Genomic DNA, 12,956 nt, shown 5'->3' on the forward strand with positions numbered 1-12,956 from the left:
GAGAATAATCCATATTTCTTCAGCAGCAGTTGATCAAACCGCTGCAGTACCAGAGATTCACCACCGGAGGGGGGTCTTTCTCTGGTGGCAGCAGCTGCAGTAAAACCTACTGAAGAACACTTCATATTGTACAGAATATTATTACTTATTATCTGTACATGTTTTCTGAAGTCACTGGACGCTATTCACATATCTGTTGGGCAATAAAATCAGCCGATATTAAAATGTTTACGTTTTTACATAACATAAATCATGTTTATTTTCTCAGCTCAAGTTCTATTTATTTGGTTGTAATTGGGTTTTCTTTTTATTCATAATTATAAACTTAAATTTCAAGCCATCAAATTTTCATGTCTTTGATAACGACACCATTTTTGCTCCCATTAAAATGTTTTATGGAACAATTCATCTCGTGGTTCACTGACTCGGTTCCAGGTTTAAAACTCTTCATATCAGGATTTTATGAAACGTCACTGGAGAAAATCTTATTAATAAGATTGTTTATTATCAGCACAACTGAATCAAATCAACATGCGCATTCAAGCATTAAATTATTAATTACATTTTATTATTGACTCACTACATACAGTAACTACGTAGACATGTCGATCTGCTTTATTGTAAATTGATACATTTATTGATGACTAATTACCAAAAGTCGCAGTTCTGTCGCTCTGAATTATGGATTCGAACTTCCGGGAACTATCCGAAGTCTACGTGAGTCACGTGACGTGCAAGCATTTTGGACTTCCGGTGTCGCGATTCTCTCTCATTGGAGGAAATGAATGAGAGAAAAAAGGAACTTCCGGAAGCGGAACTGAAGACGCAGAAGGTTCCAGTCGGACGTGTTATTGAGCAGTAACTTCCGGTCGCTGACTAGCTAGCAGAAGGTGAAAGTGGCTCGTGTTTGATTTATTAGAATCGTTCGTCTCGTCTCGAGTCTTCAGTCACAAACTTCCGGCGGAGGACGAGTCGTCACGTCGGGCGACGATGCGCCGCGTCAGCTGCGTTCAAGCCGGACATGAGGAGCGAGCGGCTCGCGGACGTTAGCGCAGCAGCTAACCGGCTAGTCCCGGTGCCCGAGCCGGAGGTTCCTCCCGCCGCCGCCGCCGCCGCCGGGCTCCCGAGGCACCACTGCCCCGTTTCGTGTGGACGCTGGGGCCGCGGTGAACAGTTTAATGGGAGGCGGGTCGACGAGGAGACACTGCGGGCGTCAGCTGCGAGCGAAGCGGGGGCGCGGATGGAGTCTCTGGCCGGGTACGTGTACAAGGCCGCCGGCGAGGGCCGCGTCCTGACCCTGGCCGCGCTGCTGCTCAACCACTGCGAGGCGGAGACCCGCTTCCTGCTGAGCTACGTGACGCAGCTGTCCGGGCAGCGCTCCACGCCGCTCATCATCGCGGCCCGCAACGGACACGACAAGGTGGTGCGGCTGCTGCTGGACCACTACCGGGTGGACACGGAGCAGACCGGCACGGTCCGCTTCGACGGGTAAGAGCCGGGAGTCGGAGGAGACGTCGACGGGCGATGTGGGTGGTGGTGGGCCGGTGCCGATGTGGGTGGTGGTGGGCCGGTACAGATGTGGATGGACCGGTACAGATGTGGATGGACCGGTACAGATGTGGGTGGACCGGTACAGATGTGGGTGGTGGTGGGCCGGTACAGATGTGGGTGGTGGTGGGCCGGTACCGATGTGGGTGGTGGTGGGCCGGTACCGATGTGGGTGGTGGTGGGCCGGTGCCGATGTGGGTGGTGGTGGGCCGGTACCGATGTGGGTGGTAGTGGGCCGGTACCGATGTGGGTGGTGGTGGGCCGGTACCGATGTGGGTGGACCGGTACAGATGTGGATGGTAGTGGGCCGGTACCGATGTGGATGGTAGTGGACCGGTACAGATGTGGATGGACCGGTACAGATGTGGATGGACCGGTACAGATGTGGATGGTAGTGGGCCGGTACAGATGTGGATGGACCGGTACAGATGTGGATGGACCGGTACAGATGTGGATGGTAGTGGGCCGGTACAGATGTGGATGGACCGGTACAGATGTGGATGGACCGGTACAGATGTGGATGGTAGTGGGCCGGTACCGATGTGGATGGTAGTGGACCGGTTCAGATGTGGATGGACCGGTACAGATGTGGATGGTAGTGGACCGGTTCAGATGTGGATGGACCGGTACAGATGTGGATGGACCGGTACAGATGTGGATGGTAGTGGGCCGGTACCGATGTGGGTGGTGGTGGGCCGGTACCGATGTGGGTGGACCGGTACAGATGTGGATGGTAGTGGGCCGGTACCGATGTGGATGGTAGTGGGCCGGTACCGATGTGGGTGGACCGGTACAGATGTGGATGGTAGTGGGCCGGTACCGATGTGGATGGTAGTGGACCGGTACAGATGTGGATGGACCGGTACAGATGTGGATGGACCGGTACAGATGTGGATGGTAGTGGGCCGGTACCGATGTGGATGGTAGTGGACCGGTTCAGATGTGGATGGACCGGTACAGATGTGGATGGTAGTGGACCGGTTCAGATGTGGATGGACCGGTACAGATGTGGATGGACCGGTACAGATGTGGATGGTAGTGGGCCGGTACCGATGTGGGTGGTGGTGGGCCAGTACCGATGTGGGTGGACCGGTACAGATGTGGATGGTAGTGGGCCGGTACCGATGTGGATGGTAGTGGGCCGGTACCGATGTGGATGGTAGTGGGCCGGTACCGATGTGGGTGGTAGTGGGCCGGTACCGATGTGGGTGGTGGTGGGCCGGTACAGATGTGGGTGGACCGGTACCGATGTGGATGGTAGTGGGCCGGTACCGATGTGGGTGGTAGTGGGCCGGTACCGATGTGGGTGGTGGTGGGCCGGTACAGATGTGGGTGGACCGGTACAGATGTGGATGGTAGTGGACCGGTACCGATGTGGATGGTAGTGGGCCGGTACAGATGTGGATGGTAGTGGGCCGGTACCGATGTGGGTGGTAGTGGGCCGGTACAGATGTGGATGGTAGTGGGCCGGTACAGATGTGGATGGTAGTGGGCCGGTACCGATGTGGGTGGACCGGTACAGATGTGGATGGACCGGTACAGATGTGGGTGGTAGTGGGCCGGTACCGATGTGGATGGTAGTGGGCCGGTACCGATGTGGATGGTAGTGGGCCGGTACCGATGTGGATGGTAGTGGGCCGGTATCGATACATCGGCCGATATTAGAGCCGCAACTAACGATTATGATCACAACCGATTCATCTGTCGATTATTCTATCGATCAGTTTTTTGGTTCATGAAATGAAAACTGTTGATCGTGTTTCTCAAACTTTCGTGGGTTTTGTTTGCACGAAAGATGTTCCGTTACTGTCACAGAAAATGAAAGAAACCAGAAGATATTCACATGGAAGAAGCAGAAATCAGAGGATTATGATTTTTTTTCTCCATAAAAACTACTTAAATCATTAATAGATTAATCAAATAGTTGGCGATTGATTTAGTAATCGATGAACTGTTGCAGCTCTAGTTGATGTTATCAGCAACTGATATCGGTTGGGTTCTAGTTTATCTAGTTTATGGTTTCATCTGTCTCCAACCAAACAGCTGAAGTTACATTAATATGAATTTATTGTTCTCACATGTCGGGTCGCAAGTAAGAAAATGAATCAACAATCTATTAATTTAGTATTATTTGGTATGATATTCGCTGGTCCAACCTCTCAACCTTTCACTGCTACAACAACAGGAAGTTAAATATCATAAACTGTTATATAATATAACCAATCACTAGTTTCTCCAGGTTTAAAATGTGAAACTAAATCTTCCGTCGTCACAGTTTGTTGTCGTACAGACGTCAGAATCGTCACAGTGACTCTTAACGTCCTCGCGTCTTCTGTCACCTGATATTTCCTGATACAACATTTAGTTCTTAGTCTAAGTAAAGTTCAGTGTCAGCGGCTGGTGACTCAGTATCGGGGCTCGGTCGCATGTAAATGTAAAACCTGGGCGGGACAGAACGAAACTAAAGAAAGATTCAGCTCAAAGAACCTGGTGTTGTTTAAAGACACAGACGTGAAACTGATTCAAGTGTTGAAATGATAAAGTCAAGTGTTCTGAGTTCTCAACGTGGGGAAGAGGAGCTGTTGTCAGAAGATCAGATAAGATGACAAAGTGCAAATCGTCTTCTTATGTATTGTTACAGTTTGTTTTTCACAAATAAGAGTCACAAGGGCCACGTTGAGGAAAAAAATTAGAGAGTGAGACTTGGAGATTAAAGTCGTAATATTATGAGAATATTATGTACGTGAAAATTTGTCTTCATTCTTGTAAAATTGTGACCTTTTTCTCAAAGTTTCTCAAAGTTGCCCCAATACTCTACTAACAAAGTGTTGGACATGTAATAGTCCAGTAAAGTGCGTGACAGACGGACCTGTGCATAAATCAACTCTGTCTGTTTTTGCAGGTACGTCATAGATGGAGCGACCGCCCTGTGGTGCGCCGCCGGAGCGGGACACTTTGAGGTGGTGCGCCTGCTGGTGAGTCACCATGCCAACGTCAACCACACCACCATCACCAACTCCACGCCGCTGCGCGCTGCCTGCTTCGACGGGCGTCTGGACATCGTGCGGTACCTGGTGGAGCACCGCGCCGACATCAGCATCACCAACAAGTACAACAACACCTGCCTGATGATCGCCGCCTACAAGGGCCACGCCGACGTGGTCAAGTTCCTGCTGGAGCAGTCCGCCGACCCAAACGCCAAGGCGCACTGCGGCGCCACCGCCCTGCACTTCGCGGCCGAGGCGGGACACCTGGAGATCGTGAATGAGCTGGTGCGCTGCCAGGCGGCCATGGTGGTGAACGGACACGGCATGACGCCGCTGAAGGTCGCCGCGGAGAGCTGCAAGGCTGACGTGGTGGAGCTGCTGCTGGCGCACGCCGACTGCGACGCCAGCAGCCGCATCGAGGCCCTGGAGCTGCTGGGCGCCTCGTTCGCCAACGATCGGGAGAACTACGACATCCAGAAGACGTACCAGTACCTGCACACGGCCATGAGCGAGCGCTACCGCGACCCGGAGAACGTCATCGCCAAGGAGCTGCTGCCGCCCGTCGAGGCCTACGGTGGGCGCAGAGAGTGCCGTACGCCCCGAGACCTGGAGGCCATCCGGGTGGACCGCGACGCTCTGCACATGGAGGGGCTGATGATCCGGGAGCGCATCCTGGGCTCAGACAACATCGACGTGTCGCACCCCATCATCTACCGCGGCGCCGTCTACGCCGACAACATGGAGTTTGAGCAGTGCATCAAACTGTGGCTTCACGCGCTCCGCCTGCGGCAGAAGGGAAACCGCAACACGCACAAGGACCTGCTGCGCTTCGCCCAGGTCTTCTCGCAGATGGTGCACCTGAAGGAGCAGGTGACGGCTGCCGCCGTGGAGCAGGTGCTGTGCTGCAGCGTGCTGGAGATCCAGCGCAGCATGACCCGGGTGGAGGCGGCCGCAGAGGCGGAGCTGCCACAGGCGCTGGACAACTACGAGTCCAACGTCTTCACCTTCCTGTACCTCGCCTGCATCTCCACCAAGACCAGCTGCAGCGACGACGGCGAGCGCGCTCGCATCAACAAGCACATCTACGACCTGATCCAGCTGGACCCGCGCTCACGCGAGGGCTCCTCGCTGCTGCACCTCGCCATCAGCTCCACCACGCCGGTCGACGACTTCCACACCAACGACGTGTGCAGTTTCCCCAACGCGCAGGTCACCAAGCTGCTGCTGGACTGCGGCGCGCCGGTCAACGCCATCGACCACGAGGGCAACACGCCGCTGCACGTCATCGTCCAGTACAACCGTCCCATCAGCGACTTCCTCACGCTGCACGCCATCATCATCAGCCTGGTTGAGGCCGGCGCCCACACGGACCGCACCAACAAGCAGAAGAAGACGCCGCTGGACAAGAGCACCACGGGAGTGTCGGAGATCCTGCTGAAGACTCAGATGAAGATGAGCCTCAAGTGCCTGGCGGCGCGCGCGGTCCGCCAGCACCAGATCACGTACCGCAACCAGATCCCCAAGACGCTGGAGGAGTTTGTGGAGTTCCACTGAGCGGGACGGACGCTTCAGAGACGCAATGTGTTTTTCTAATGAATCCAAACGGTGCTGAGGACGACGGGACGGCGCCCAAAGATTGTTTTATAAATTAAAAGAATAGCGGGTCGCCACGGTCGCGTTCAGCCAGTGGTTCTGCTCCTGACGTGCTTGTCGCCGCTGCGGAACAATGGTGCCGGCGCTGCTGCTGGTTTTGCCTTATCTCCATGGAGACGCCACGTCAGCGAGACTCTGTGACACGTGATTGGACAAACGAAGGAGCCCGCCCCCCACAGATCATCTGTCACATGATTTATTTTAATATGAAGGCCGGAGTTTCTACTAACCAGATTTGTAGTTGGTCGTATTTTAAACGCAGGTTATTTTAACGGGTGTGTTGGTGAAGAAAATATTTTGTTTCAATTTAACCAAATCTAATGTGCCCCAAAGTATGTGGACTCCCCCTGAAAACAAACTTTCAGCCTCTTGGTTTTATTGAATGGGAATTTTTATATTCCGTGTGTGTAATATTTTAAGTCTCATGATCATGTCTCTTTTAAAACGACATGAGTGCAGATTATCTTGTTTTTCACAAATCATGTGACATGTTTTCAGTTTTTTAAGATCATGTCGCAGACGGGTCGAGGTCGTCCCCGTCCTGCTTCGAGTTTATGAATTATGATTTTAGAAAAATTCTCAGACATTTTAGACGATTCATTTTTTTTATACTAAGAAAAAAGCTATGTGGTTTCCACAGGACGACGGGATTCACTGTGGACTGTAAATAAAGATGGACGCCGCGTCTCCACCTTTCATGCTGTTGTAGAAAAAATTAAGTGGAATTATCTTTTGAATAATGCGAAAAAGAGGATTTGGCTTCACTTGTCGTCCGTCTTTTATTTACAGTCTATTTTCACGTGTCCACATACTTTTGGCCGTATAGTGTCCAGTTTCCAGTCATGAAAAAAATATGAGAACCATATTTTTCCAGAACACGGTGCCTGTAGATCGTCAAATACAAGCTTTTATTTTGAATCATGTCTAACAGGATGATGTTATTATTATTATTTTAAATTTTTTTAAATAAACGGTGAGATTGAGGACGATGATGTCACATGGTTCACATGTTCCCTCAGTTCTGCCACTGCTTCAGCTTTCTCATCATGTCTTTTTAAATCGGACCCTTTAGGATCCAGGTTCAGGATCCAGATCCGGTTGTGGTTGTGGTTGGATCCAGATCCTCAACGCTCCGGTCCTGTGGTGCTTCATCATGATTTAAAAGTCTTTGAGGCATGAAGCATGACTCTTGTTACGATCAATGAATCTGTTGATGATTATTTTTCTCAGTCAATTGTTTGATCTGTAAAAATGCAGAGGAAAAAAAAAAAGCTTGTTCCAACAACCCGAAGCTCCGAGTCCGTGTCGTCAATCGCCTGTGTCGTCTCCTATTGGACGCTACCAGCTGTCAATCACAGGATAGCCACGCCTCCAACACATCCGCTGCTTTATCGACTTTTTGACTGTAAATGGATAAAATGTTTACTGACGTTATAAATCAAGTGAGAAGTCGAGTCATGTTCTCATAGTCGCCCTCTGCTGGTCAGGACACAGAATACAGACTTCACACACTGACTTCACTCACCGGACCCTGTGACTACGTAGTTCATGTACAGTCGCAGGTGCATTTGCTTTTCGGCCATGATCTATAGACTGTTAAAGAATGGACGTGAAAGTCAGGTTAATGTGGAATAGTCTGAAGCCTGTTTTCTCTGGAACGACCAGCAGAGGGCGACTCCACCAGTCACAAAGAACTCGTTTACCTTCTGTATGAAGTCAACACCTGAAGGAGTTCTGGTTCTGGTCCAAAGACGACTCCTCACAGATCTGGAGGAAGTTAGCAACGTTTGTTGAAGTACAAACTATCAGGTCAAACCAGGTCAACGAAATAATGAAAACATTGACAGGTGTATGTTAAGATGAGGAGGATTCTTCCTTTAGCTTCGAGGGGACCGGACTGCTCGTGTTTGAGTCGGACGGATCAGAACCTGGTGAACCTGCCACCTAACGAAGTCCGTTTAAAAACGACCACTGGACGTGAAGTCGACCGTCGAACAGATAAATCTTCTTCTTCTTCTCTTTTCTCAGCCGGAGGAGTTTGTTGGGACTTCAGCTGGAATCTGTTTCTCTGTCTGGACGTAACGTGCTGGACGACAGAGCGAAGGTCTCCGGGTTTGTTCCAGTAGTAATCTGTTGGGTTTGTAAGTCTTGCTCATGGATTATGGATTATTGTATCGACTGTACAGATGTACAGGAAGCTCAACGATCCATCAGGATCAGCTGAGGAAGAAACTAAAGTCTCATTTCTAAATGTGTAAAATGGATCCAATTTTATTTGACCACGTTTTAAACAACAAAACCATCGTGGGCCCTCTGACCTCTGACCTCTGACCTCTGCAGTAAACTGGCCACAGTTCATCAGACCTACGTCTGAAGGTGATGAATTAAAACAGTTTGTAAATTGAATTTGTGTGTACCACGCTCAACTGAAGCACGACAGAACAAACGACCTTTCACATTCATTAGTTTTATTTCTACATGAACGTGAGACAAGAAAAACAAATCGATCATATCACTAATGCCACAATCCTTATTAATCTGCTCAGGTTTATTTACAAAGAGTTCAAGTCGACTTTATACAACAAAAGTGCATCGGATATAAATTTGAAAATAATATACAAGAAGTTTTCAATAAGATGCTTTTACATTTGACATTAGTATGAGAGAAAAAAAGGAGTTTGTGAGTTATACATTCAAATGAACACGGCTGGAGACGCTGGTGATGGATTACAGATCCTATCAGAGTATCTGTCGTATCAGAGTATCTGTGGTATCAGAGTATTATATCAGAGTATCTGTCGTATCAGAGTATCTGTCGTATCGGAGTATCTGTGGTATCTGTTGTATCTCTTATATCAGAGTATCTGTGGTATCGGAGTATCTCTTATATCAGAGTATCTCTTATATCAGAGTATCTCTTATATAACAGAGTATCTGTTGTATCTGTTGTATCTCTTATATCAGAGTATCTCTTATATCAGAGTATCTCTTATATATCAGAGTATCTGTTGTATCTGTTGTATCTGTTGTATCAGAGTATCTGTTGTATCTGTTGTATGTCTTATATCAGAGTATCTCTTATATATCAGAGTATCTGTTGTATCAGAGTATCTGTTGTATCATCAAGTCTCTAAGAAACGTCTGAATGTGAACTACGGAGGCTCTGAAGGACAAAACACACGAACACAAATGCACAAACGTTAGGGAAACTTCCTCAGTGTTTCTGCGTCTGTGTTTTGTCCTTCAGAGCCTCCGTACGTCATTTACAGAGAATTTACAGAGACAGATGATCACACTGTTGAAATAACCTCGACTTGGCCGATCGGGTCACATGTTGGCAGGTGCTGCTGGTGGTTGGCTGATCAGTCATCGACGGCTGCAACTGGCTGCGTGACGAGCTGTGGGGGGGGCGGGGCATCAGGGTCCCTGAGTGACAGGTGGAGGCTCGTGATGCGTTCAGGTGAGTCCTCGTCGACTCGTAGTCAAAAATCAAGACATTTCAGATTATTTCATCCACGTGTCGGGTTCACGTCACTCGCACATCAAAGCTCCTCTGTTGCTTTCCCATTGGTCACGGGCGGCTCCTCCTCTTCCTGTCGCCGCCGTCTGTCAAAGAAGCCGAGCTGAGAGGAAGTCACACGGAGACGCAACGTCAGCAGGCCCTCGACCAATAACAGGAGATTACACAGAGAGTACCTGTGTGTGTGTGTGTGTGTGTGTGTGTGTGTGTGTGTGTGTGTGTACCTTCCACAGGGCCAGCACCAGTAAGGCCAGCAGCAGCAGGCCTCCCAGTGAACTTCCCAGTATGATCCAGACGGGGACGGGGGAGTCGTCGTCCCTCCGCAGCTCCAGGATTATCTACAGGCACAACACCAACAACGTTAACAAATCAATACATTCATTTAATTCATTCTGATAAATGATCTGATGAAGAAGAAATAGCAACTACATGACATGTAGAAAATAATAACGTGATAAAAAGTGAACAGGACCAGTTCCATTTTTTGTCCCCCCCCTGCACAGGGCGTCACTGCCTGTGATAATGTTTCCTGACAGCAGGTGGCAGCAGAGCGCCATGTGATCTCCTGCTGTGTGACGCGAGGTGCTGGTTTACCTGTCGCACCGGTCTGTCCTCCTGCAGGAACATGGGGCTGGACGCCTGCAGCTGGATGGAGGCGGAGGTCAGTAACTCCAGAGACCTGAAGCTCACCTGCAACAGGTGGGTCGGCGGTTGTCATGGCAATAAACACGGTACAGGTCTCCCCAGAGACTATGAGTGTGTGTGTGTGTGTGTGTGTGTGTGTGTGTGTGTGTGTGTGTGTGTTTCTTGTCCTGCAGACGTTGACTCACCGCGAGCAGAGCAGGAAGCTGCAGTCGTCCTCTGAGCGTCACCTTCACCTCTCTGGAGGTCGGCAGGTCGAGTCGACACTGGACCGCCATGCTCACACTGTTACTGTGGTTCTACACACACACACACACACACACACACACACACACACAGATGAAAATAAAACACCAACTGGTCTCTGGACGTTTCCTGGACACAACTCCTACGCGTCTTACCAGCTGAGACAGCGGTGTCAGGTCCTCAGCTGTGATCTGATTGGTCGTCGGGAGTTGCGGCAGCGTGCAGTGACACCCTGGAACCTGCCGAGGACAATGAGGCGATAAGGTTTCACGTTTTCTTTATATAAATACATGCACAAAAACATATATATATATATATATATATATATAATTTTCTGTATATAAATACAACTCAAAAGTTGATATTGACACGTTTTTATACTTCATGACTTATTATCAGGTTATTATTCAGTTTTTAGTCGCAGTTTGGTGAAGTTAAGGCACCGAAAGATGTTTCACAACATCAACAACATTAATCACGTGCTGGAAAAACTGACGTGATCCAGGAGAGAACAACAGGCAGGTGATACAGCGTTGGAACAGACGCGATGAGCCTTCATTGAAAGGTGGACGGTGTCACCTGTTCGATGCTGTAGTCGCTGATGTCCACCAGCCGGTTGCCCTGCCCGGTCACGGCCCAGATGTCGGCTCGGAACAGGACGTCCTGCACCGAGAAGATTCCCAGGTTCTGGATCTGAGAGGCAGAGTCGTGAAACACAGTGAGCTCCTGGTCGTCGGCCGACACCTCGGTCACGGATCTGTGACCTTTTGCCAGAATGGTGTAACTCACGTAGTAAGTGAGGTTGAAGGCCGGTGAGCTGCCGCGCGGCGGGTCCCAGGAGGAAGAGGAGGAGGAGGAGGATGTGATTTCAAAACGAGGAGGGTTGGGGTCTCTGCCAGGAAGAACCGGAGAGTCAAGTCCGTCGACTGTGCGTCAGTGTCGTAAGACGTGGAACAGTCTGATTGTTGTGATCAACAGACACTAATGACACAACTTCATTTCCTGACTCACCTGGTGAAGAGGAGGTCGGTTTGATACTTCAGAGGCAGCAAGACGTCGTTGATGTTGTCGTCTGGAAATCCCTCGTCACCCTCACTGGTTAACACACACACACACACACACACACACACACACACACACTGGTGAGAAGCTCAGTGTTGAGTCCCTCGGTCCTTCTGACCACGAGCAGCAGCTCAGTCCTGGAGCCTCATTGGTGCGATGGATCCCTTGATCCTGAATGTAATCTTCTCAGCACGTCACATCATGTGACTGATGGATCATCGATCACTTTATTCTCCTGCACCATCTACAAACCAGCGTCGGTCTTAAGGGAACTGATCTAATCTACTGAGTGCTCCTCTGTGGTCACAGAGAATCGGTTCACTTTATTCGTGGTGTTCCTCAGGGTTCAATTCTTGGCCCACTGCTGTTTCCAACACAAACGCTTCCTCAGCATCGTGAACACAAACAACAGGTTCTTCAACTGTCTGGTGTTGATTCAACGAGATGATTTTCAACGAGATGATGAAGAACCTGTTGGTTCTTCAACTGTCTGGTGTTGATTCAACGAGATGATTTTCAACGAGATGATGAAGAACCTGTTGGTTCTTCAACTGTCTGGTGTTGATTCAACGAGATGATTTTCAACGAGATGATGAAGAACCTGTTGGTTCTTCAACTGTCTGGTGTTGATTCAACGAGATGATTTTCAACGAGATGATGAAGAACCTGTTGGTTCTTCAACTGTCTGGTGTTGATTCAACGAGATGATTTTCAACGAGATGATGAAGAACCTGTTGGTTCTTCAACTGTCTGGTGTTGATTCAACGAGATGATTTTCAGCTCCGTGTCAAAGTCAAATTGAGTTTTACGCGCTTCAGCCGTCTCACCTGGTGGTTGTCATGACGACCCGCACGTGATCCAGGAAGACGGAGCGGCTGAACTGAAACTCCAGGTGGAAGGAAACCTGGAAGGAAGAGAACACAGCGTGAGCGTTGGTCTGTGGAACTTTTCCTCTCTGTGGTTTCTACGGATCCTCCTCAGTCTCCGACGCTCGGCCAGCAGCCGAACACCTTGTTAAGAGCGGGCCGACGATAATCCGCTCCACGGTCTGGACCAATAGAAGCCGGGCCCGGGCCCTCAGGGGCCTCACAGCCAAGGGGCTGGTCATCAGGATAATGAAGGATTCCAGTCGGTGGAAACATATTCCTTATATCCCCCGATTCAAATCTCATTACAGACAGTTTCTGTTCATGAGATTCAATTAAACGCTGAGTAATCGTCTCCCTGGAACAGATCCTGTACAGTATCACATACAGCTTCAGAAGTGACCAGAGTAACAGACGACAAGATCGAGAGCA

At 49.6% G+C, this 12,956-nt stretch overlaps 2 protein-coding genes across 4 annotated transcripts in view; one reads left to right on the forward strand and one right to left on the reverse strand.

The window, feature by feature from the left end:
• The first annotated feature begins 818 nt into the window (after positions 1-818).
• Positions 819-7,479, forward strand: fem1b (fem-1 homolog b). The gene is made up of 2 exons (XM_035641988.2): positions 819-1,488; positions 4,451-7,479. Exons 1-2 carry the CDS (start codon positions 1,022-1,024, stop codon positions 6,087-6,089), a joined length of 2,106 nt encoding a protein of 701 aa, XP_035497881.2. The 5' UTR covers positions 819-1,021; the 3' UTR covers positions 6,090-7,479.
• Positions 7,480-9,285: 1,806 nt separating this feature from the next.
• Positions 9,286-12,956, reverse strand: part of itga11b (integrin, alpha 11b) — a 30,179-nt gene continuing 26,508 nt past the window's right edge. For all 3 annotated transcript variants that reach the window (XM_047333607.1, XM_047333608.1, XM_047333609.1), the window contains 9 exons: positions 12,486-12,562; positions 11,608-11,691; positions 11,386-11,488; positions 11,176-11,289; positions 10,752-10,835; positions 10,539-10,649; positions 10,303-10,398; positions 9,933-10,046; positions 9,286-9,811 (listed from right to left, as the gene is read on the reverse strand). In XM_047333607.1, the coding sequence (XP_047189563.1) occupies positions 9,731-9,811; positions 9,933-10,046; positions 10,303-10,398; positions 10,539-10,649; positions 10,752-10,835; positions 11,176-11,289; positions 11,386-11,488; positions 11,608-11,691; positions 12,486-12,562 (864 nt within the window). In that variant the 3' untranslated portion in view covers positions 9,286-9,730. The remainder of the gene's footprint in view (positions 9,812-9,932; positions 10,047-10,302; positions 10,399-10,538; positions 10,650-10,751; positions 10,836-11,175; positions 11,290-11,385; positions 11,489-11,607; positions 11,692-12,485; positions 12,563-12,956) is intronic.

Source organism: Scophthalmus maximus, chromosome 7, assembly GCF_022379125.1.
Source record: "Scophthalmus maximus strain ysfricsl-2021 chromosome 7, ASM2237912v1, whole genome shotgun sequence".
Lineage (NCBI taxonomy): Eukaryota > Metazoa > Chordata > Actinopteri > Pleuronectiformes > Scophthalmidae > Scophthalmus > Scophthalmus maximus.

Excerpts from the sequence above, each read along its gene's own strand:
- fem1b (XM_035641988.2), top strand. The coding sequence starts at position 1,022 with ATGAGGAGCGAGCGGCTCGCGGACGTTAGCGCAGCAGCTAACCGGCTA. Across the intron at positions 1,489-4,450 it reads GGCACGGTCCGCTTCGACGG|GTACGTCATAGATGGAGCGA; the intron begins GTAAGAGCCGGG and ends CTGTTTTTGCAG.